The sequence below is a fragment of the Ruditapes philippinarum genome, unplaced genomic scaffold, assembly GCF_026571515.1.
Source record: "Ruditapes philippinarum isolate M1 unplaced genomic scaffold, ASM2657151v2 ctg5303_1_1_1_1, whole genome shotgun sequence".
NCBI lineage: Eukaryota > Metazoa > Mollusca > Bivalvia > Venerida > Veneridae > Ruditapes > Ruditapes philippinarum.
The window spans coordinates 1-26,758 of record NW_026857201.1 but is presented as its reverse complement, the minus strand read 5'-3'; the positions used below and the strand labels follow the sequence as shown (position 1 = coordinate 26,758).

The following is a 26,758-nucleotide window of genomic DNA, read 5'->3' as shown; positions in this document are numbered from 1 at the left end:
GCACTGACATGTAGCATGACATCGTGTCACTTAGATAGAACTCCAATATTAAAGTGAGAATTGCATTTACTATAATCTTGTATCAAGTACACACAGCACCTTAAGTTCTAGATAGATGCCGGTCATATCTACTCGATTGAATTGAAAATTTTGTTGAACACTCAGATAACAAATTAAGAGCACATTGAATAATATTATAAAGCATACGCCTTGTCTTTGGTTTAGAGTGATATATGTGTGATGAAACAAACTAACACAAATGTTTTGTACACAATATTTATTAGCAGAACAAATGTCCTTCTAAACAAAACAAAAAAATGAAAAAAAAGAGAGAGAAAAAAAACAACAATAACAACAAACAAATAAAGAACAAAAATATGTAGATTTCTATTTTAATTTTTTACTGATGTTTTTTTTTAAGTGTAACTGTGCTCTGTTCATTTGTCCTATATTATAAATAAAGTAATTGCTTCAAATAATTACAAACTAATTGCTCATTGATCGTCAAGAAATAAACATCTGTAAATGCAAAACGTCAAATATGTTTCAGTTTCTATTGTTATATTAATGCTTATGTAAATGTTAAAAGTAAAGTTGTTAAAGTCCTTTTCTTTCGTCAGTCTATTGAACAACTAGATTTTGACAGTGTAATTTCGGTATAAAATGTGATTCATTTTAATTTTGAACTGGTTAAGTTCTTTGAGTATTTCATTCAAGTAGTAAATGTGAATAATGACGTTAACATATACTGAAACGTGCTTGTCCGTCTGTCTGTCTGTCCATCTCTCCGCACACTATTAATAGTCATAAAATATCTATTTTGCGGCTAAAAAGAACTTCATTTCCAGCTGACTTCAATTACATGATGCCTTACACGTCTAGTCGTGAAAAATCGTCGGCAAGATAAGCCAGGCATTTATTTATTACGAAAACGACGACGACCACAACAACAAACACAACAGTAATAACAGGAAAGTTACCATTATTTTACTTGATCTAAAGAAAATGTTTTTCGTCTTTGATTGGCAGTGCAGTGCATAAGCTAGGTTTACAAAAACTGGTGAATAAATTCATGGCGGTCTTTTAGAGTCATACCAAATACGTATAGAAACTTTTGAATGTTCAGGAGATATTTTTGACGCGTGAATCAGTAATGACTCGTTAAATATGATTTAATTCATAATTATGTTCAACAATGTTTAAGACTTAGAACGTACTTAAATAAAATACAAATGCAATACTTATGCAATAATTACAATAAATAAATAAATAAATAAATAAAAATAAATATATAAATAAATAAATAAATAAAATATTCAAGAGTTACGTTATGAATATAAGAAATAGGCTTAAATTACAATATACATGTGTTTGTCTAACATACAGTTTTTAAGACTATAACCACAACATACTACAAACGCTTGCTCTTTTTCTGCAAATTGTTACATTCCGTAATTAATTGTTCTTGTTGATTAATTAATTAAACAAACAAACAATAAATTGAAAATAAGTAGATAAACTTTACGCACAACAATTATAAAGAGACAAATAAGGTTTAAATCAAAGCACTGAAAACACTTGAAACATGCGATGCATTAAAAATTGGAATAATATCATCTTTTAGTCTATTTCTGTTGCAACGATAGTTAGTTTATATACGTAAAAACCGGTGTTCCGACAACAATAAACTATAAAAAATCAATTTGAAATACTCTTAACAGTTAAAATGTGTTCACAGTAAACTAGAATAGTTGAAAGCATTATCTATCTAAGCACTATATAATTTTTAATTGTAACACTTAAGTCTATTACACCGACAATAAAAAGACTGAAATTCAAGGTTATTTCTGAAGTATTTTATTATTTATACGCATGCGATTCACCTTTCAAGAACCGTTGGTTGATGGAAAACTAAATTTGAAATGTTCACCGGTTTGAAAACCTTTTACTAAACAACAGTGCTTCAGTTACGCTTGTTAAAAGTTATCCAGTTATTTAGTTCCACAAAACTGTCGCTTTTCTCTTGCTGCTAAAAGACCTTTCATTATCATTCCTAGATGTTTGATCCTCTCAGTTTTATCCTCTGGTTTATAGGATATAAACGGTACAGCTTTAATTCTCAGTAATCCTGTAAGCTAAAACAGAGAAATGCATCTATAACATAAAATGTAAATCATTGGTATTTTATGATACATATGAGCCGCGCCATGACAAAACCAACATAATGCGTTTGCGACCAGCATGGATCCAGACCAGCCTGCGCATCCGTGCAGTCTGATCAGGATCCATGCCGTTCGCTTGCAAACCCTATTACAAGTAGAGAAACTGATAGCTAGTCGCATTATGCTACTTTTGTCATGGCGCGGCTCATTATTGTACGTGTCATATAACTGTTATTCCAAGGCCGCAAACCCTTTGGAACTACCTGTTTATGATGGAAGAAAACAAGCTGTAGAGTATCTGTTTAGACTTGGTAGAATTGCTAGGTTTTATAATGGTTGCGTAAATTTGTATGACCAAAGCGTTTATTAACAGGGCAGAATGTTAAATAAGGCACAAGTACGGATAGTCTAGGATTTTTACTGTTAAATAGTTATCACTAACACCATAATTATACCTTCCATGAAAATGATGTTAGGCCCATAAATAACAATAGTGGCAATCTAGTAGTATCTATTATTTTATACGACAAGGTGTGACCAGGTGCTCGTAATGGTCGTATGTTTCAAAGTGGTTGAGAAAATCTATACAATCGATACATAAATCGGAATATTGTGCTTATAAAATCATTTCGATTGGATTACATATGTCCTAGAGTCTTTGACCTCTGATGGCAAAACATAAACGGAAAAAGCGCAGTAACGGCAGTGACTCGGACTCAGACAAATTCGGATGTAAAAAAGTAGTGGTGGTTCGGATTCACTGATGCTTAGTGAAATTCTTAAAAAAAACAAACGGGATGTTATATGAAAAGGACCTAAGTTTATCAGATTCTACTACAAGTGCCTGTGAAAGCAGTGTATTTAATCAACAAACATCAACGCCTATAATAAAGGCAAATAGCCAAAATCAGACCAAAATTATGGCGGGAATTGATTCTCCAGGTAAAGTTGTTAAAACGAACGAAAAGCAGCAGATAACATTTTGGGTACAGGCTGTTACTGAAATTAAATTAGGACAAGATAGCATGAAAAAGAATGTTCGAATCTAAATTACTTAAAATGAGAAGCAAACTAATAGCAGATATTGACTCAAAAGTTTGAGCATTGAAAAATGTACTGAGTTTTGACATTGGAAGGAAAACCTGACGTATTGATGACGTGTTGACCAATGTTCACGCGATAAGTGATGGTTTAATTAATGTAGAACAATCAATTTTCTCTGGTTATAACGTCTCGGCCATTAACACAGATCAAAGATCAATAATTGAGCCGCGTCATGACAAAACCATCATAATGGGTTTGCGACCAGCATGGATCCAGACCAGCCTGCGCATCCGCGCAGTCTGATCAGGATCCATGGTTTCTCTACTTGTAATAGAGTTGGTAAGCGAACAGCATGGATCCTGAGCAGACTGCGCGGATGCGCAGGCTGGTCTGGATCCATGCTGGTCGCAAACGCATTACGTTGGTTTTGTCATGACACGGCTCATATTCTGTATGCGGGATAATCCGCTTGACACTCCGAACCGTGACCACGCCCGTTTAACTCACAACGAGTGAAAAATGTCCATCGGTTAAAATGTTGTGAGCAACTTCCGTTCCTCGTTGTGAGCACCCGTCTAGGACGTTTGACACGATAAATAAGGTGAGTTTTTCATATTTTTTGAAGATTACAGACATTTATGTAAAAATATCGGAATGCAGTTAGCTAGCGATGTGTTTTCCGAGTATGCACATGTAAAGATATTGCCTATTGGTCGACAATTTGATGGAAATACCGTGCGACGCAGTCACTCGGGGTAGCTGGAAAACTGGAGACAACTTCTCTCCGGACCAAATTTAACATTGAAAACGTCGATTTTGGTGAAGTTTTGTGCATTCTAACCTTAAACAGATGCCCACAAGTCTTCAGCGTAAATTATTATTCCTAAGATGTATCTATATTATTTTCAAAGTGAAAGGGACATAACTCTGCCAAAAAATCATCAAACCATGACCAAATTCCAACTTGACCTGCCCATTCCTTTGACATATCCATATGTCAAATTTAAGTTGAATATGTGACACTGTTGGGTAGATAATGAACAGAAACTGTAAATTTCATATTATTTTCAAAGTGAAAGGGGCATTACTCTGCCAAAAATCATTAAAGCATGACCAAATTCGAACTTGGCCTGGGCATTCCAAAAACATATCCATATGTCAAATTTGAGTTGAATGTGTTGTACCATTGGGGAACTGAAAATTCCATATTACTTTCAAAGTGAAAGAGGCATAACTGTGCCAAAAATCATTGAAGCATGACCAAATTCGAACTTGGCCTGGGCATTCCAAAAATATATCCATATGTCAATTTTGAGTTGAATGTGTTGTACCTTTGGGGAGATAATGAACGGAAACTGAAAATTTCATATTGTTTTCAAAGTAAAAGGGGCATAACTCTGCCAAAAATCATCGAACCATGACCAAATTCAAACTTGACCTGTATTTTTTTCATGACATATCCATATGTCAAGTTTGAGTTGAATGTGTTGTACCTTTGGGGAGATAATGAACGGAAACTGAAAATTTCATATTATTTTCAAAGTAAAAGGGGCATAACTCTGCCAAAAATCATCGAACCATTACCAAATTCGAACTTGACCTGTATTTTCTCATGACATATCCATACGTCAAGTTTGAGTTGAATGTGTTGTACCGTTGGGGAGATAATGAATGGAAACTGAAAATTTCATATTATTTTCAAAGTAAAAGGGGCATAACTCTGCCAAAAATCATCGAACAATAACCAAATTCGAACTTGACCTGTATTTTCTCATGACATATCCAGATGTCAATTTTGAGTTGAATGTGTTGTACTGAAACTGAAATTTTATATTATTTTCAAAGTAAAAGGAAGGGGCATAACTCTGCCAAAAATCATCGAACCATGACCAAATTCGAACTTGACCTGTATTTTCTCATGACATATTCATATGTCAAATTTGAGTTGAATGTGTGCAACCGTTCTTAAGATAATGAACGGAAACTGATGATGACGGAATGACAGAATGACGGAAGGACGGAAGGATGGAAGGACGGAAGGACGGAATGACGGAACAGGGTAACACTATATGCCCCGGCTATTACATGGCGGGGGCATAAAAACTGTCTGTATAACGGCAAAGATTGCACAGAATTTGATAACTCAAAAGGCACATTCACAGTTACTTGAAAAAAACATGGCGGACCAACTTTATTCACCTAACATTTTGCTTAATAAACATATATCATTAGATGAAACAAGAGCCATGTCAACATGGCCATCCCCCGCCGAATGTGTTTGCTCATTGGAAAAATGTATATGTAGTAGAGCAGAATAATTTCATTTTAAGAGGTCTTTTGATAATGAAAACTGATGGCTATAGTGATAACAGATTTGAAACCTATGTGAATACTGATGGCTGAAAATAACAAAGGGCAATAACTGAAAAATAATGCAGGGTAGGTTATCATTCTTGTGTGCTGCATCCCTCCTCAGTAAAATCTATCCACCTATGAAGTTTCAAGTTGATACCTCAAATATTTTTTGAGAAAAAAATTGAATTGAAAAATTAAGTATGAAAAATAACAAAGGGCAATAACTCAAAAATTATGAAAGGTAGAGTTATCATTCTTGTGCACTGCACACCTCCTGAATTAGATCTATGCACCTATGAAGTTTCATAATGATATCTCAAAGGCCTTTTGAGTTATGCTCTGGACAAAAATTAATTTTGAAAAATAACAAAGGGCAATAACTCAAAAATTATGCAGGGTAGAGTTATCATTCTTGTGCACTGCACTCCTCCTCAATGAGATCCATCCACCTATGAAGTTTCCAGTTGATACCTCAAATACTTTTTAAGATAAGCTCTGGACAAAATAGCATGAAAAAGAACAAAGGGCAATAACTCAAAAATTGTATAGGGAAGAGTTATCATTCTTGCGCACAACATTTCTTCTCAATAAGATCTATCCACCTATGACATTTCATGTTGATATCTCAAACACTTTTTGAGTTATGCCTCACTCAGGTGAAAAATTAAGTAAGAAAAATAACAAAGGGCAATAACTCAAAAATTATGAAAGGTAGAGTTATCATTCTTGTGCACTGCACACCTCCTGAGTGAGATCTATGCACCTATGAAGTTTCATGTTGATATCTCATAGGCTTTTGGAGTTATGCTCTGGACAAAAATCAATTTTGAAAAATAACAAAGGGCAATAACTCAAAAATTATGCAGGGTAGAGTTATCATTCTTGTGCACTGCACTCCTCCTCAATGAGGTCTATCTACCTATGAAGTTTCAAGTTGATAACTCAAATACTTTTAGAGATATGCTCCGGACAAAAATGTCGGACGGAAGGACGGACGGACGGAAGGTCGGACGGACGGACGGACGGACGGAGACTATTTCTATATCCCCCGCCGAAAACTTTTCGGCGGGGGATAAATAAGCTGTGTAATTATAACAGCAAACTTGAAATCAACGAGCGATATCACGATATGTGTTTTTGTAAAAAAAAATCACATGTCACTGAAATGAAAAAATAGTTACTAACTAACTAACTTACCTACCTACCTACCTACCTACCTACCTACCTACCCACCTACTTACTTACTATCTGTTCAGTTTGGAGCAAGCTGGAATTATTGCAACATGAATATGTTATAAAAATTCATACAAACCTATAACTTATCAATAATACATACAAAAATCTAAGGGCTATACTATTATCATAAAAATGAAAGAAACATGTACATGAAAACAAAATGAATAAAAGAAAATTTGTCTTAGATTACCTGTTTACTTCTGACACCAACAAACAAAGAGCCTTTGTCCAATAGACTTATATCTAGAGAGCAACTTTGTAATCCTTCTAATGTATGTGCCAGTGCCTTACAAATAGATAAGATAGACACGGCTGGTATATCTACTTCGTCGGGAATCATAGTGATGTCTTCATAGTCATGGCGACGTATCGACCTTGTTAAACAACGGCTGGCATTTAAACATCTGATTGTGTTCTCTCCTAATTCTAAATGACAAAATAAATTGTACGCTTATTATATCAGTCAGATTTAATTGCAACATTGTAACTTGTTTCTGAAATCGAATGAATGATTTTTTTTTCTAATTTGTATTTGGTAATATAGATATTTGAAAGTAAATATCACATCTGAGAGGTAAACTTGATATCAGTGATTTATTAGAAAACTCCTAATTTCCCAAAAGACATAAAATGGCAAAATTAAAAAAGAATTATTCAACATTTATATAAGATAATTTTGAAATTCAGAATTTAGAAAATTTGCAGATGTTTAGTTTAAACATATTTATTCCCGAAAGTATATATAATGTTCATACAAATATATAACAAACAAAACATTTTTAGACAATGGAAAAGGATGAGAATGAAAGACAAGTCTTATAGAATTCTTCTCCTTTGGCGAACTATATGGTTTGTCTTGAATAAGTTTATAGTTAGTATAATTATACTAGACAAGGGAATAAGTATTAATTATACACACATAAAATATATATTTATATATAAACTTATATAGAATAGATTAACTACAAGTAGATGTCTAAAATGTAAGAATATATATAAAAGAAGATTACAAAATAGTGGGAAAGAGAAGAAAGAGGGTGAGGGAGGATTATAGTCTCAATAAGAATGGATCTAAGTAAATCTTTTCGTTTTTTTTTCTATATAATTCTATATAATTTTGTACATTTGTAAATATAATAACATTGTCCTGGTATGTAAGAGATGGGTCACCATAGAGAAGTTAATGAAGGTTTATGCTTAAGGAGGAGTGTTCTGTGGACGGCGTCGTATGCACAGCACTCGAAAAAGAAATGTTGTGTAGTTTCAATTTGCCCACAATATACAAAGGGGTAAGAGAAATGTTTTTAAAAACAGGTGGTGATTTAATGCGCCGCAGTTCGTTCGAAGCCGAGTGTGAAGAACCTGCAGTTTACGACTACCTGTATAAAAGTATTTTGGTGTATATTTTCTGTCCTTGTTTAAGAAAGTTTTAAATGAAGATATTGTAGGGCAGATTCGTATTATAACAGGCAAGTTGTTCCAATCACGAATAACTGATGGCAAGAAAGAATTGTTGTACAGAGTAGTCCTTGATGTAATTCCTCTGATATCTTCAGAGTTTCCTAAGCTGTATCGGGATTGATCTGGATTTGGTATTAATGATGAGAGATAATCTGGAGTTTTGTTCGACTGCATAGTGTAAAACATAACTAGTTTGTGTTTATATCTTCTTTCGGATAACGATTCCCAATTAATTTCTTTCTGCAGAGTTTCTAGTGTGATAAGCTTTGTTGCACCAGTTGCAATGCGAGCACATTCATTTTGAATCTTATCAAGCTGTTCGAGTTCATATTGGGTACACCAAATTACATCACCGTATTCCAAAATAGGTCTAATGAATGCTATATAGATAATTTCCAAAGATTTACGATCCAGAGAGAATTTCAGTTTACGCATTATATTAACCCTTTTCCAAGCTTTATCAGTTATGTATTCAATTTGTTTGTGCCATGTGCAGTCAGAAGAAATTAAGTAAGATGCCTAAATGTTTGTGTTCAGAAACTTCTGGAATTTGTTGGTTGAACATATGCAATGAAGGGTGATGCTGACGAATTCGCTTTCTGGTTACAAGTAGGGATTCCGATTTTGAAGGATTGAAGGTGACTAACCACCTTTCTGCCCATAAAGAGATTTTTTGGATGTCAGACTGAAGAAGTGTTGCTGCTGTGTTAGGATGTTCAACTATAACATAAAGACTGGTATCATCAGCAAAGAGGTTTATGAAAGATTCGATTTCATTAACAATATCATTTATAAAGATCAAAAATAATAGGGGACCAAGTATAGACCCTTTGTTTTCTATCAGTAAGGTAACTATTGAACCAAGATAACAAAGATCCAGATATACCTGCGTGCTTTAGTTTCGAAAGGAGGCCTTTATGCCAAACCTTGTCAAACGCTTTACTGATATCAAAGAAAACCACACGAACTTCAAGGCCATTGTCAAGTGATCTACAAAGCGTATCATAAATGAAGGCCAGCTGATTAACTGTAGAATCACCAGGGATAAAACCAGACTGAGCAGTAGACAGAAAATTATTTGAGAAAGTTAAAGATGTGTTTAAATACAAGTCGCTCAAATACTTTTTCTGTAGTGTTCAAAAGTAATATGGATCTGTAATTATTTAGGAGAGATGTGTCGCCCTTTTTGTGAACTGCAGTGATATTTGCCTCTTTCCATGTGATTGGAACTTCACAACATTGTAGAGAAGCATTGAATAAGTCACACAAGGGGAAATATAGTTCATGAGAAGCCTCGCATAAAATTCTATTACTTATACCATCTGGACCTACTGCTTTGTCAACTTGTAACGAAAGAAGAACATTTTTTTTACTTCATGAGGGCTAAGCACAATATCGTTGAGACAGGAATGTGATGAACTAAGGTAAGGTGGATCTCTGTTCTCATCGTTAATAGACATTTGTCCTACGAAGAAGTTATTCAGAAGATTTGCCTTATCGTTATTTGAGTAAACAATATTTCTGTTAAAGGGATCTGTCAGTGGTGGAATGCTACTATCATTTGTTGATGAAATAAAAGATTTCAGTGTCTTCCACCAGTCTTTAGACGAAAGTGATTTTTCAGTTTATTTGAAAGTTTACAAAAATAGTTTGACTTGGCTTCCCGTATCAATAATATTGTTTCATTACGAATGGATTTGAATCTTTGCCAGTAATAGTGTGAATTTGTCATTCTAGCTTTTTTATACAGACGTTTTCGTTTACGGATATTAACTCTGATTGAATTTGTAATCCATGGAACATCTAAAGGTCTTACTTTAATCAATTTGTTAGGGATGTTATTTTTAGCATTTGTTTGTATCTGATTGGTTACGTTATTTGCATATATGTTAACATCTGCATCAAAGCAGTTTTCCCATGTAAAGGTATTTATATCTCCACGTAATGCTTTGTAGTCAGCATGTTCATATTCCCAAACAATGCGGTCAAAACACATTTGTCGCGGTTTACGGAATTTCAGAAAACCAAATATAGGAACGTGATACCTTAGTTCTTGTTCTAGAAAGTGATCACCAACACCAGAATGAATAATATTGTTTTTGTTTGAAACTAATATAAGGTCGATCAAAGAATTTGAATGTTCAGTGTAATGTGTTGGTTCATCAATTAGTTGTTCTAGTTTGAATTGTTGAGTGATGGATGTAATTTTGCGGTTTGATGAATAACAGTTTACAGTTAGATTGAAATCACCCGTAATGATGATGTCAGGTATATAAGTGTCAATGGCTAGACCAATAGAATCTTCAATAAGATTGTTGTATATGACATCTGAGTTAGGCGGGCGATAGAAGATACTAAATAGAATATGACGATTGTTACAAAGAATCAACTTGATCCAAATACATTCTAACCTGTTTAATTCTAGATCTGTTGTACGTTTGTAGTGTATATTGTCTTTAATGTACTCACCACCGTGAGCATCCCCAATGCGATCTTTGCGTTCAGGGGAATGATACGAGGAAAGTAGTAAGTCTTCAGTTGATACAGAACTTTTGAGCCAAGTTTCAAAGAAAGCAAGAATATCAAAATCGCAGAGTTCCGAAAAAAGGATATCGAGTTTATGTTCAATACTCTGAACATTTAAATGTACGAAAGAAAGATGATTTTGAATATGATAAATTTCCGAAGGAGTAGAGGTCATGGATGCAATTGAAGAAGTAGGTGAGATTGGACCAGGATTCAGATGAATGTCTCCAGGTACATGCAAGATTACTACTAGCCAGGAATAGTACACCAATACAAATACCAAAGTTAAAGTATTACTGGTAAATTGTATGTTATTATAAACTCTAGTGGTGAATGTCATTACCTTTTTTGAAGAGAATCTGACGATAAACAGTTTATTTTAGGATAGCCAATAATGCATTGAAAACACAAACAATGGGATACTACAGATAAATACCAAAAGCAAAATATGAAAAGTGATTGGAAAATGAAGTGACCTATATATTTTGTATGATTTAATGAAGGCTTCGCAAGTGTTTCGTTTCATATAAGACTTATGAGATAGCTATTATAGCGAGTAAGAACTTTTGCAAAGCCAACATTGACAACTTGTGTGTACAAGGGACAGAAAAGCATACGTATGCAGAGTGATGGACAACTAAAAATAAATGTGGATATGAGACTGATAAAAAACATAGAGTTAGGAAAACAAAAGAAAAAGAAATAGCTAGTATCATTAGTAAGTAATTAGTAGGAGGGATTTTAAGGGACATTTAAGAAGTAGATAGGAAGCTATTTGTTGTTTGAAGCGGAAGTTCGATAGGACAAGTCTTTAAAATATTGTACTGGATAGATTTAGGTAAGTATGAATGTATTTTTTTTATCTAAACCGAGGATTGGGTGAGGTAAGTTTGATGAGATAAGTGTGTAAGTTTATTAGGATGGTCTATTCTAGGTAAGTATAAAATTAGGTTGAAGCTCATTCAGAATAAGGTCCGTTAAAGTGTGTATGCAAGACAAAAATGATAATAGACTATTATTTAATCAAGTTTATCTTAGTCTAAAATGATAATCTTATGAGGTGAGTATATAAGTTTGTCATTATTTGGGTATGTCTGTAGTTATGTTGATCGTATATAATAAGTTATATCAAATATATTGTAAAATATTGAGCTGGATAGATATAGGAAAGTATGAAGGTATTTTTTTTTTATTTTGATCTAAAATGACGATCGGATGAGGTAAGTTTGATGAGATAAGTGTGTAAGTTTATTAGGATGGTCTATACGAATTAAGTAAAGAAATTGGTTAAAGCTGATTCAGAATAAGGTCCGTTGAAGTATGTATGCTAGACAAAAATGATATTAAACTATTATTTAATCAAGTTTATCTTAGTCTCAAATGATAATCTAATGAGGTGAGTATATAACTTTGTCATTATTTGGATATGTCTGTAGTTATGTTGATCGTATATAATAAGTTATATCAAATATATTGAGGTAGTTTTTATAAGAAACTTTGATTCATAAAAACGATAATAAATACAAATGTAATTTTGTTATTCAGATGAGGTAAATAATACCGTCAAAGGAAAATAAAAAAAAACGTAAATGATAAATTCCAATAAACATTAGTATAGATAAAAGTATTAGGAAAATAAGATAAATTGATAAACAATAGAGAAGAATTCTATTAGCCTTTTAAGATGAACATGTATGAGGTAGTTTTTTACAAATAATCTATGCAATAGAAATTTACAAAATGTACAAGACGCATACGCAAATACTAATAAAAAAGAACGGAGAGCAAACTTTCATACTGGCAAATATAATATCAAAATCATTATTATTTCGAAGAAAAATCAATACTCAAATCAAATATTGTAGTATGCATGCAAAACAATAGTGGTTATTGATATATTAAAGTATTATATAATCAAGGTTATCTTAATCTAAGATGATAATCAAATGAGGTAAGTATATAAGTTTTCTGATCTAAAAATGTGTCTTTGGGTTTGTAAATAATTATGTTGTTTGTGTATAATATAGTAAGTTATTTAAATATATTGAAGTAGTTATACATGTATAAGTAAGTTTTAATTCATGTATGGTAAAAGTAGACGAAAACATATTAAACATGTATACGTTTAAGCTACATAACACTGATGTAATAAGATAACTAATAAACTTTAGATGATGAGAGATTAAATAAACTAAACAATAGAAGTTAACAAAATGTACAAGACGCATATCAAGTACTTATAAAAAAAGGTGAGAACACTCATACTATCCTACTTGCAAATAAACAAGAATTTGTAACAGAGTTACCAACGTCCCCCGCCCCGGGAGTTTTATATGAAGCATACAATTGTGCTATTTCAAAAGATTGAGGTATGGATCTCAGGACATTCCGTCCAAAATTATGATCAATAGTAGATCTGCAAATGTAACAATAAATTTGTTAAAAAAATAAAATGAAACACGGAATTTAAAAATCTATCATGTTAAGCTTTGACCTCTAAGTGTGACCATGACCTTGGAGGTAGGGGAGCAGGTGTTGTGCATGACATAACGTCTTATTATTGAGACTATTTGTGCCAAGTATTTTCAAAATCCCTTGAACTATGAAGAAGTTATAGATTGGACACAAAATATACCATATAACAGACTATGTAAATCTTTGACCTCTAAGTGTGACCTTGACCATGGAGGTAGGGTCACAGATTTTACGCATGACATATCATCTAATCATTGTGACTATTTGTGCCAAGTATTTTCAAAATCCCTTAATCTATGAAGAAGTAATGGACGGGACAAAAAATATACCAAATAACAGACTCTGTTAACCTTTGACCTCTAAGTGTGACCTTGACCTTAAGAGGTAGGGGTGCAGATGTTGTACCTGACATATCGACTTATTATTGTGACTATTTGTGCCAAGTTATTTCAAAATCCCAAGAAGTTCTAGTTTCGACACAAAGTATACCCTATAACAGACTATGTTAATTTTTGACCTCTTAGTGTGACCTTGACCTTGGAGGTAGGGATGCAGGTGTTGCGCATGACACATCCTCTTATTATAGTGACTATTTGTGCGAAGTATTTTCAAAATCCTTTGATCTATGAAAAAGTTATAGACCTGACACAAAATATACCCTGTAACAGACTTTGTAAGTATTTGACCTCCAAGTGTGACCTTGACATTGGAGGTAGGTGACCGGTTTTTGCGCATGACACATCATCTGATTATTGTGAACAATTATAGCAAGTATTTACAAAAGTCCTTCATAGATAAGAAAGTTATGGACCGGACACGACATGTACCCTCAAATAGACAATGTTGACCTTGAATGAGCAAGTACGACCTTGACCCTGAAGGTACAGGTCTGGTTGTTGCGCATGACACATTGTCTTATTATAACAAACTTTTGTGCCAAGTTATCTCAAATTCCTTTGATAAATGACAAAGTTATGGACCGGACACGAAATATACCCTGTAACAGACTATGTTAATATTTGACCTCCAAGTGTGACCTTGACCTTGAAGGTAGGTGACTGGTTTTTGCGCATGACACATTGTCTGATTATTGTGAACTATTATGGCAAGTATTTACAAAATCCCTTCATAGATAAGAAAGTTATGGACCGGACATGACATATACCCTCAAATAGGCATTGTTGACCTTGAATGAGCAAGTGTGACCTTGACCCTGGAGGTAGGGGTCTGGTTGTTGCGCATGACACATCGTCTTATTATAATAAACATTTGTGCCAAGTTATTTCAAATTCCTTTCATAAATGACAAAGTTATGGACCGGACACGAAAGTGTGACGGACGGACGGACGGACGGACGGACGAGCCTATTTCTATATCCCCCTTTTTTCTTCGAAAAGGCGGGGGACAAATATCGAAATCATTATAAATACAAAGAAAATCAATACGCTTGAGCATCATCGGATGCCTATCCAAACATGGCTCGTATACAATTAAGTAACGAATAAAGAAAAAAAATGTTAAAAATATAACGAGTAAAGAAAAAAATGTTTTTAAAATAATCACATCAAAGGGAAAATATAGTTAACGAATGTAGAAAATATTTGCGATGCTAGTTCATACAAATGATTACAAAAATATTTATCACAAGTACGTTAAAAGAACGAAAAGAAATATGTTACAAAATAACAGAGTTTAAAATATTTAGTTTTTGTGCATCAAGTAACACTTAGTTTAAGCGACTATCGGTAGATTTCATTTAGCACGAAAAAGACAAGATTTTATGTTCCTCTGACCTGTGTCGTCTGCAATCGATGTAAATTAACATAAAGAAATACAACCCGTAGATTACCAGACATACAGGTATGTTTGTTTACTTATCTTTAACTAGTGTTGTGAATAGGATTTATACATATCATACAACTATTTAAACAAAAATATATACAAAATATTTAGTAGCACGATAATAATACAAATCAAGAAACTAGGCTGCTAATTATGAAGAAAACGAGAAAAGAATACCTTACTATAGGTCAAGTGTGATTTGTTTGAAATTAATGTAGTTACGTACTTTATAAATTCAATGCATCAAAATGTTTTAAGTTAAGTTCGAAACAGCAATTTGGAATACATCAAGTATTTTTTGTAAATTTTACTTTTTATTCAAAACAAGTGAGCTAGTTGACTTAAACAATGCATGATTTTAGACTAGAAATATCCAAAAGCTAAATTATATTTAATTTTTTGTTTACAAGAGTTATGCACATAAAGAGACTAGAGAGAAAATTTACAATTATGTAGTCAAAAAATAAAATAAAATACATGTAGATAGGATATATTTTAGGTAATATTACCAGTATATGTAATATAGCTTTAATCAGCATAATTGGTAGCCACTCCGCTACATAAAATACCCGTGATTTCACGAGAAATAAGTGCAAGGTAAGGAAAAATGTAAATGTAGCGTTATAAAGATGTTTTCATACGGTGGAGACAATGAACCTTCAATGTGACCCTTTTGTGCATTTTCATGAAAATGGCGTATGGGAATGCTTATTTTTCTTAAATGTGAAAATGTAAGGCAATAGAAAATGAAAATTTTGTCCATACATTTTAACCGATGTCGGATTAAAAGGCTTTTCACATGTTATCGATCACGTACGAGTCAATGTAAAACGATCCACCTTTATCATATGTAACACAACTGATGCCCTGATTAAAAGTAAAACTACTCTAGAAAGGAAACAACAAACCTTGTGTCATTTGTTTCAATGACTGTTCATCAGTACTGGGACTGAATTTCTGAAAATATAACAAAAATAAATAGTTTGCAGATATGAAAGTTACTTAACGATCAATCCATTCGCTGAATATATTTGCAATCGGTTGAACAGAGTAACTGCAATCTGTCACTCATTCAGGATTTGTACTAGAGAATTGCAACCTAAACACAAATTTGAAAGCACTCGGATTTGTGTAATGTCTTATTTTCGCTCCACATGACCCCATACGAAAACACGACATTCGTATTCTAGTCTGGCGCCCTGCAGAGCAAGAGTACGACAAATTGATCACATTGTCGTAACTTCGTGTTTTCCCTGGCATCCCGCAGAGCAAAAGTGCAAGAAAGTGATCACTGTCTTTTTTTTTCGCTTGGAGCCTCGCGGAACGAAGGACAAAATCACAAGTATGCGACAGTTGGCACTTTCACTTGCTTCTGAAATATGGTCTGGCGCACCGCGGAGTGAAAGGCTAAAAAAGTGATAACTTTGTCGTTTTATTTAATGTTTTCGCAGAGTTTCATTTGACATTTTAAGTAAATGAATTAAAAGCTTACGTTTGAAGAATATTTTTTGGTTGCAAGTTGAAACAGGAAAAGTTGTCCGTTAGCAAGTAACAATGGCATAAATAAATCCTCTGTACTTATATACATAGTATAACAACTGGCAGCCAAGCTGAAATGTTGGATTGAAACTTTTTGAGTTACAGACCTTACATTTGCTGGAAAGAAATTCATAGTAAATAACTCACCGTTCCTCCAATGATGGCACTTAATGTATATAGAATAGGATTAAGAGCCGAGTTGACTGGTAGAATAAAAACAGCTGCCCATGCATATACCTCTCCAGATATCACGTGACCAGACAGCGCAAACATTGCTAGAATTAAAGAAACAATAATTATTAATTTAATAGTACATTTCTTACTTTCCCTGCTATGATTGCACTAAATAGAATTTAGAGCCGAGTTGACTGGTTGGTAGTATAACAAGAACGGCGCTCGACATTGAGTATAATAATGATTACCTATATGAATACAAAAAATTGTCCCAAAAAGGTTCAAAGGCTTGTTATTAAGATGTTATATCGAGTAAATCACTGACTGATTATTATGAATGCATAAAATTGTCACAAAAAAGCACAAACCCTTCAGTAGTTATGGAAACACCAGCTTACACGCAAAAACTTAACGAAGTCAGAGTTATTGGACATTTGCCAATCATGTTAGATAATTACAAAGAACAAGTGCTTGAAGTTTCAATCCATTCCATTCAGTAGTTATGGAGATACCAGCTTACACGTTAAACCTTAACTACAGAGGCGCCGACACCGACACGACGCCGACTAATTTTCGGCCAGCTCTATCATTTATGTTAATTTATCAATTAAAATAACTTCTTACCCATGACTCCTATAGGAAACCAGCACATAAAATCAGTTGCTACAACTAGCAGAAGATTCCTTGCAACTTTAAGGTCCCTTTTTCTTGAACTTTCTACAGTGGTGGCGATTCCAGAATAATTGCGAATTTCAATGAAAATCGAGAGCTGCCCAACTGCGACTAAGATAAATGTAAGAAAATTCAGGCAAACAAACACCGATAAGGAATAAACCCAGCCAGGTGGACGATCTCTTGTTAACGGTAAAGCAATGCAAACACCAGACTTTGAGTAGAATTCGTTTTTAAAATATCCTTCATAAGCAAGTGGAAATATGGCTGCAGTAACGGAAAATACCCACGTGAAAATGGCACAACTGACAGCTCTGTCTTTGGTCAATTTAGCTCGTCCAAACGGAAATTTTATTACCAGAAGCCTATCCAATGTAATGAGACAAAGAAATAAAACGCTCGCTTCTGAAGATGTGGTGGACAGCATTCCCGCAAGGTTACACCATATACTGTGCCTCCAGTAGTCGTCCATAAATATGTATCTTTAAAAGAATATGTTCAATTTGCATCACAAATGACTACATAATTTGTATAAGTTCAATTGTACTATAACTTACAAAAAATGTTGAGCACACCCTAATACTTGATTTAATGTTCATGAGGACGCACGACTATAATGTAAATACAAAGTACTATTCAACAGAAAAGACAATGAATCAAAACTTTGGTGCGAGACTCTTTTGTCCCGATATAAAAAACTTTTCACGACTAGGGGATAAACTATGTAAACCACCTGAAAGCTGGGTCGATATAGCTGCAAAACGATTCCCGGCGCCACTGGTTCGAATCCCAATCAGTCTGCGCATAGTTTTCTTCCTCAGACATTGTACCTAATAATATTCATTTTAATTTATTACATATTTCGTTGCATTGATTCATATCGGTCCATATTGAATCAGGCAGAGACATCACATAAGTATAGTCAATAATGTTAATATCTTTATTACAATTCGGCCTTTTAAAGTCACCTATATATAGTATATAATATCTTAAGTGTTACTTTTCTATTTCAGGAATATCACGTGACTTACCTTTTCCGAAATGCAGAATCGGCAGCAGCTATAATGATGAGATATATAGCCATTAGAAAATCGGCAACTGCCAAGTTTGTAACAAATATGCCAAACCCCAATTTCAATCTTTCTCTATCATATTTCAGCCTGTAGAAAATCGTCAGAATATTTCCAAGAAACGCAGTGATTCCTATTAACCATATCAAAAACTGAAGCACAGAGTGTCTCATCAGGTCATCACAGGATGAAAACTCGTCTTTTTGAGGATAACAGTTTTCTTCTTTTACATAATTGGGTCGAATACAACAGAATTTGAACTCCGGAGTAATCAGGTTTTCTAAACCAATAAGTCCAGTAAATATTTCTGTATTAAATGATTTTATATTATTTTCTTTGAAACTGATAGACCGTATAGATGCACCGCGGAAAGCAAAACTTGCCAATCCCTTTAGCTTGTTGTTTGATAAGTCTAAGTTGTGTAGACTCATTCCTGAAAATGTGTCTGCCAAAACTGTTTCCAGTCTAGCATTGGCTAAGTCCAGTTCTCCAACATGAACCAGTCCAACAAAGGCATACATTTCTATTACTGATAGCTGATAGTTACCTCGTAGATTAAGGACTTGTAGCTGCTCTAAGCTGATAAACACAAAATCTGGCAAAATTGTTAATAAGTTGTAACTTAGATCTAAATGGCGGATATTCTTCATTCTTTCAAACGAATATGAATTTATACGCTGTATTCCACAGTATGAAAGATTAAAGACGATTAAAGTTTGCAAATGTAAATAAGATTCCTCCAATATAGAACTGAGTCCGATGTTAGAACTAAAATCAAGATACCGGACTGTATCTGGTACTGTTGGTAATAAAGATAACTGAAAGTCAGTGTTGCTGCAATCAGCAACATACCCCTGGCATGTGCAATTATCTGGACATCTAAAGTCACAAATTGCCTCATCGTCACCATGTATACAATGAACAATCCCGTCACAGACTTGATCTATCAATAAACAAGCATGACTCCAAGCACATTTGTAACCATAGGGGCAGTGAACCTTTGTTGTTACTGAAAATAAAAAATTGTTGCTGTGAGTGTCAAAAATCTACCATACAAGCGAAACAAATTAATAAATACATATATGTACTTTGAACTAACCGACACTTTGTGTCATGACAGTTCATCTTCATACACACCTCTTAAAATAGAAAGTTTTGAAAAATAAATAGCCAGTCAACTCCTCATTTACAACATAATTTTTTTCTCACTTATAGTTATATAAAGTTAAGGTAAATGATTTTTGGTTGGAACGTAAAGTTGCAATTCATTCAGAGTTTATACATAACATTTACTTAAAATAACTTTTGTCTTGGGCCTGATCATTCGATATCACATATCAATGTATGGCAGTTAATAAAATTTTCAAGAACAGAATATTATTATTCATCACATATATGTTCATATTAATTCATTTAAGAACTCTGTCAACATTTTTATTTTCGAAAAATATTTCATCAAGAAAGCTTAGTGCTTAAATACGTTGAAGTAAATTGTTTGTTTTCTGCTAAAGTCAAACTTAGTCAATAAAAAGATTTTTTTCAAACGTGCATTATGGTTTGTTCAATTTTTCTATTTATAACAATATAAACCTTACTATTGCATAGGTCGCTGAAATATTCTGCACCAATTCCATTTAGACTCTGCCATCTTCTAACATAAAATTCTAAAACATTTTCCGAACTTGAAGTCTTTGAATAACTTGACAAATTAAAATTCTCGATCACCCTGTAAACTTTTGTATTTTGTTCTAAGATAAACTTTGTTCCTACGATTTCCTTATTGACTTCTTCTGCAACCCCTCTCGTTTGAATTAAAATAACACCTTTCAGATGATCGTTTGTAAAATGAACTGACTCTAGAAGATGTTTTGCCATTGTTTTATAGCGACAACTGAACGAATTTTCAGTATCTTGTGCTCTACTTATTTCCTTATCAAGAACGTCTAGCAACAAATTATTGATTCCATAAGCACTGAATGGTTTTGTTGCCTTATAGCTTAATACACGAACAATATTTGTTGCAGTGGAAAATTGCTGTGCAAACCGAAATATATCTGGCCCATCAGTAGTTTCCTCGTCGTGAATAATAAGAATTTCATTTTTTGATGGGGCACATCCTGCAATTTTACAATAAACCAAAAAAGAAAAAAGAACATTAAACAATTAAGATCCGCCACAAAAAACGAGAGTATTACAATGTACGACAGCTGCAAATGTTTAAACGTAGATGTCATTAATTCAGTTGTTCATCTCTTTGAAGGAATACAACTTAGCATGGTATATTCTAAAGAGGAGAGTAACCAATGTAACAATTTGATTTCTCTCTCTCTCCTCCCACTTTCTCTTACCAGCTACCTTTATATTGTATTCATTGTTCTTGGGAAAACAATCTATCAATTAATGATCTTTAAGATTTTAAATTATTTAAGTTATTAGTATGGTTGCATATTAAATCTAGTTAATTTATGTTGTTGATATGACTTTTATCTCTGAGCTGCATGCCTCCAGACAAGCCCTTAAAGTATTTCAAAATATCAAACTTAAGAAAACTGTAGTAACATTTTAAGTAGCTTTAAAGGATTCAAGATTCCAATAATAATGTCCTTGTTATTTTGATGCAATAAGATTCAAGATTCAAATAATAATGTACATGCATTTTGATTTTGCAGTATTCATTACGTATTTTTACTGCTTGTTTAAGGTGATTCCGCTTTGTCAGCCATGTTTGTTTTCACAAAGTCTGTCCAAAGTGAAAGTAGGCCAAAATTCTTATAACAAAAAAGCTCACATTGTTATATGATGAGCCATTTGCAAGTACACTTCCAGTTCTATGTTTTAAAGACTATTTTAAACAAAAATAAAAATGATAACAATAAGAAAATTTACCTTGAATGGGCTAAATTTCTCAAGACCGAAAACATTCTGTTGCAAATTTTTATGCACATTTCATGAATGGCAAAATGCTTTTTAAAGTCTGTTTTAGTGCCTACAATAGCTATTTTTTGCAGAAAATACAAAAATCTTTCAAAACTTAACTCCAAATAATAAGGATTTTGCCATTCATGAAATGTGCTTAAAACTTTGCAACAGAATGTTTTTGGTCTTCAGAAATGTAGCACATTCAAGGTAAATATTCTTATTGTTATCATTTTTATTTTTGTTTATAATTGTCCTTAAAATATAAACCTGGAAGTGTACTTTCAAATGGTTCATCATTTTACAATAAGAGCTTTGTTGTTATATGAATTTTGGCCTACTTTCACTTTGAACAGACTTGAGTGAAAACAAACATGGCTGACAAAGCGGAATCACCTTAACGCAGTGACGGCTATATTTGCATATTTGACTTCTGTTTAGTCTTACGTAAATTATAATGCCGTTTTGCATTGTGCAAATTACTTTCTTTACTTTTAGATACATTTTCAAATTTTCGTGAAAATTAGCATTATTGAAGTGCATTCTCCCTAAAATGAATTTGAAATGACTGACCGCAATAGTATTCATCTTCCCCTCCCGGGCAATGTAGAAGTCCATCACATAGAAACCGATGTGGAATACAATAGCTGTTAGGGCATTTAGCCATACCCTGTGGACATTTATAGTGCTCTGTAAAACATAGATAGCATAATTTTTTCCATCACAAGAGAGAGTAAAACGTTTATACATAATTAACAACAAAAACCAATATGTAATCCTGCATGAGGTAATAAATAGAGTTCAAAAATTTCATAGATAGAATGAATTTTCTGAATGACATTTTGATATATTTTATTGTTAGGTATTTATAACCAAGATATTTATAAATCTAATCAATTTTCATATCAAAAATAGTTATTTGATATTTTATCTGTCGTAAAATATAAATTCTAAATATTTTTTGTCACAACAATCATGTCGAAAAAGCAACACTGATTATACCTAAAATAGTCCAATATAAATAAATTAACAAAGCCAGGATTTTGCACGTTCGTACTAAAAAAAGCTCGACCTTACCAGACTCCGTAGTTAAATAGATGTTGCATAAACGATACAAAATATAAGATGAAACATTGTCAAAGTCCTAGCAAATAGAATAACTGGACAAAGGGCGATGTAAACAAACATAAGAACTGCGGACTTGGTTTGACTGAATCTGGGACTTAAGTCCCATATTGAACCTGTTCATAAGAGATAATAGAAAATTGCAAAATCTATCACGCCTCCTTGCACCTGCCTTAGCAGTATTCAATCATCAAAACTAACGTGCTTGACCGGGAAATAATAATAATAAAGACTTTATTTAACGAGAGAACTCATTTGAACAAACATCAATCTTCCATGAGGCCCTCAACAAGGAACAACATAAATTTAACATATTCAAACTATTAAGATACATAAATGTAAATATATACAGGAGATTTGTATACATCAGTATGTGATGAAATTCAAGTTTAAGGTTTCAAAATGGTTCACAGATGTAGCAGACTTAATATAATCAGGAAGGCCATTCCAAATACAAGATCCAGAATAAACAAAAGACTTACAAAATTGTTCAGTATTTGGTCTAGGGGTTTAAAGTTGAAAATCTGATGATGAACGCAATATGTGAGTATGAACATCTGACGATAAAATGAAATTATTCAATAAATAGGTAGGCGCCTGATTATTCATTATCTTTAACATCATAATAGCTTTTTGAAAACAACCCTCTGTGAAAAGGTCATCCAGCGGAGTTCAGAAAAAAGTTCAGCAGAAAGAGTGTCATAATCTTTGTCTAGAATTAGTCTTGCAGCTCTCTTTTGGAACTTAATGAGTTTTCTTCTAGAAAAAACGTACAGTTACCGTAAATTATGCAACAATAGTCAAGATATAGTAAAATATATGAATTGTAAAACATTTACGTACAGTTATAGATATGAATAATTTTATACGAGATAATAAATGTAACAATGAATTGCATTTTTTAAGAACATTATCAATATGGTTTTGCCAAGACGAGGTGTTATTAATTGTAATACCCAATAATTTTTCTTCAGAGCTACAAACAATTTGCTCTGTTTTATATGAAATACAAGGATATAATTTTGCTTGTATTTTGAGGAAATATACATGACCTTAGTTTTGTTAGCATTTATATACATGCGATTCAAATCACACCATTTGTCGGCATTTAAAAGATCATGAGTAAGAGATTTAACTACTCTGTTAAGGGATACGTCAGAGGTTGAAGGATGGTGTCATCAGCAAAAATATCAGTTTCTGTTTTTCCATAGACAAAGGCAGGTCATTGATATAGAATTAAAAACAGTATAGGACCGAGCACTGAGCCCTGAGGAATTCCAGTAGCTACTGAACTTGACTCTGAATATATGTAAGTTTTTTGGGTTCTGCAATCTAAATAGGAGGAAATTTAAGCAACTGATGAAGGATCTAGGTTATACATTTTAAGCTTTTCAATACTAATAGAGTGATCCACATAGTCAAAAGCTTTAGAGAGATCTCTCTCAAGGAAAATTGAACCAACTATTTCATTTTTGTCAATAGCTGTAATCCAATCATCAATAATTCTAATCAATGCAGTTTGACATGAATGATTTGACCTGAATCCAGACTGACGTTGGTATAGAAGTTGATTTTTCTCAAGGTATTGCTTTGAATATGAACTGACATGACGTTCAAGAATAAGTGATATCAAGGGAAATACGTAAATTGGCCTATAATTTCTTTTATCACTTTTAGAACCTTTTTTATGTATAGGAATGACTTTGGCATTTTTGAATGATTTAGGAAGTGTATTGTTTAGAATGCTATTATTGAATATAGTGGTAAGTATGGGAGCAATAATATTGGCCGATAACTTTAGAAACCTTGCACTGAGACCATCTGACGCACATGACTTTGTAATATCAAAAAGAATTACAATACTGAAGTACGAACTACCACATGGCACTTATTATCAACTGTTATGAAGTAACATATATAGATAATGTATACATCGAAACCTCGTTGTGACATGCCTTAATCAGACTATCTTTCAAGTGGAAAAAGATGCTGATAGAATAGTTCTCTCTTACTTGTTTATCTCTAGAATATTAGATATCTCTCATAAGGACATTATTCAACTATGGATAACGTACAATAAAGGCATTAAATTTGGCTGACTGATATACAGTCTTCACAAGAGACAAAGTTTATAAATATTGAACATTGAAATAATCTGTTAAATTCTTTCTTTCACCTTTTGATAATGATATGCCTTAACTTTCATTTAGACTTTGTGATAAAAGGAAAAAGGATGTTAGCAGTTCAATATGTTGTTTCGGAACTATCATTGACTTGTTTTGATTTTGTTCGACCACGTGTTGAGATAACGATGTCCTTTATGAACGTAATTCATCATGCACTTTGCTAAATCGTTGTTGGCATACTATTAGATTATGTACATACCACAATTGTTCAGATGACTCCCATCTCTACAACCAATAGGAAAGCCGGTTTCGTCAATGTAATGGATACATCTCATATTTTTTGGAATGTGTTTCCCGTTTATATCACAAATGAAATTGTCATCTACGGCTTGGTAATCTAGTGCAGTGTAAAAAAAATGTTTGCTATGACCTCGTCATTTTGAATATGTGATCTACAGCAGTATGATGGAATAGATGTTGCTATGAAAATAAGTGTTGCCATGACCTTAATAAAAAATCAAGCCATGACAATGTCAGTTTAGGTAAGTAATCTAAAGTAGTATGAAATAATAAAATAGATATTGCCATGGCCTTGTCAACAAGAATTGCAAACAGAGTTACCAACGTCCCCCGCCTAAAGAACGTTTTACATTAAGAACAAAATTGTGCTTTTTCAAAAGTTTGAGGTATGGATCTGGACTTTCAGTGCAAAATATTGACAAATGCTAGGACAGCACATGCAACAAGAAATTCATGAAAGAAAAACCACGTAATAACTCCTGTGTATGTGTCAACAGAAATACATTTGATAGCTGTTGTCACCATTTCAAAACCACAAAAAGTGCCAAATACAAAATAAATACACGGTACGGTCTTTAAAAGGTATATTTCATGTCCAATACGTAACCTTTTCATTGATAAGGGCATGTGGGCAATTCACCAATGACATTCCATTTGCTTGGGCCTGACTTGGAAACATACCCTGTAACATAACATGTTAGGGTTTGACATCCAAATGTTACTTTGATCTTGGAGGTAAGGGGTCTGATGTTGCGCAGGATACGTCGCCTTATTATTGTGAACATGTGTGCTACGCAATTTGCAACATCATTTGATCTGTGGAAAGTAATGGACCGGATACAAAATGACCTATAAAATACCTATTAAGCTTTGACCTCCAATTGTCACCTTGACCTTAGAGGTAGGGGTCCAGCAGGTGTTGCGCAAGATACATCGTCTTATTATTGTGAACATTTGTGCCAAGTAATTTCACCATCTCTTGATCTATGAAACAGTTATGACAGAACACAAAATACTCTTTATTACAGACCATATTACACTTTTACCTCCGAATGTGACCTTGACTTTAACGGTAGGTATCAAGTTGCGCATGACACGTCGATTTATAATTGTGAGATTTTTAGTACCTAGTATTATCAAAATCCTTGATGGATGAAAAAGTTTCGGACCGGACACAACATATACCCTCAAATAGACAATGTTGACCTTAAATAACCAAGTGTGACCTTGACCTTGGAGGTAGGGGTACGGGTGTTGCACATGGCACATCGATTGTGCAAAGTTATTAGTAAATTCATTTGATAAATGGCTTAGTGCAATCATTTGTGCAAAGTTAAGGGTAAATTCATTTGATGAATGGCTTAGTTATGGACCGGACACGAAAGTGTGACGATCATACTGACGTCCCCACCATTTTTAACTTATGTGACTACTCTTTTGTTCTCTCTACTGTTCTTTTAGTCACTTAAGAGAAAAAAAAACAACCACGCAAGAGATTGCGGAATGAATGACATCAATGAAAAAATATACATGTAGTTGGTTGTTACATATTTTTCCTCTAGCCAAGTAAGGATCCAAATGGTTGTTCGGATAGACAGACGGAGCCCATTTCTATATCCCCTTTTTCTCCGAAGAGGCGGGGGACAATTAAGCTTTGGAATTAAAAACAGTATATAAACTATTTAAAGAATTTTGCCGTGACTTTGTCAATCTGGCTTTGTAATCTAAAGTAGTT

At 33.4% G+C, this 26,758-nt stretch overlaps 1 protein-coding gene across 1 annotated transcript; it reads right to left on the bottom strand.

Annotated features, from left to right (window-relative positions):
- Positions 1–283: 283 nt before the first annotated feature.
- On the bottom strand, positions 284–25,571 carry LOC132749061 (G-protein coupled receptor GRL101-like). The gene is made up of 9 exons (XM_060738744.1): positions 24,983–25,571; positions 22,046–22,162; positions 20,152–20,673; positions 18,518–19,565; positions 17,439–17,968; positions 16,788–16,915; positions 16,010–16,058; positions 6,988–7,223; positions 284–2,135 (listed from the first exon to the last, which is right to left on the bottom strand). Exons 1-9 carry the CDS (start codon positions 25,056–25,058, stop codon positions 1,992–1,994), a joined length of 2,850 nt encoding a protein of 949 aa, XP_060594727.1. The 5' UTR covers positions 25,059–25,571; the 3' UTR covers positions 284–1,991.
- Between the last annotated feature and the right edge of the window lie 1,187 nt (positions 25,572–26,758).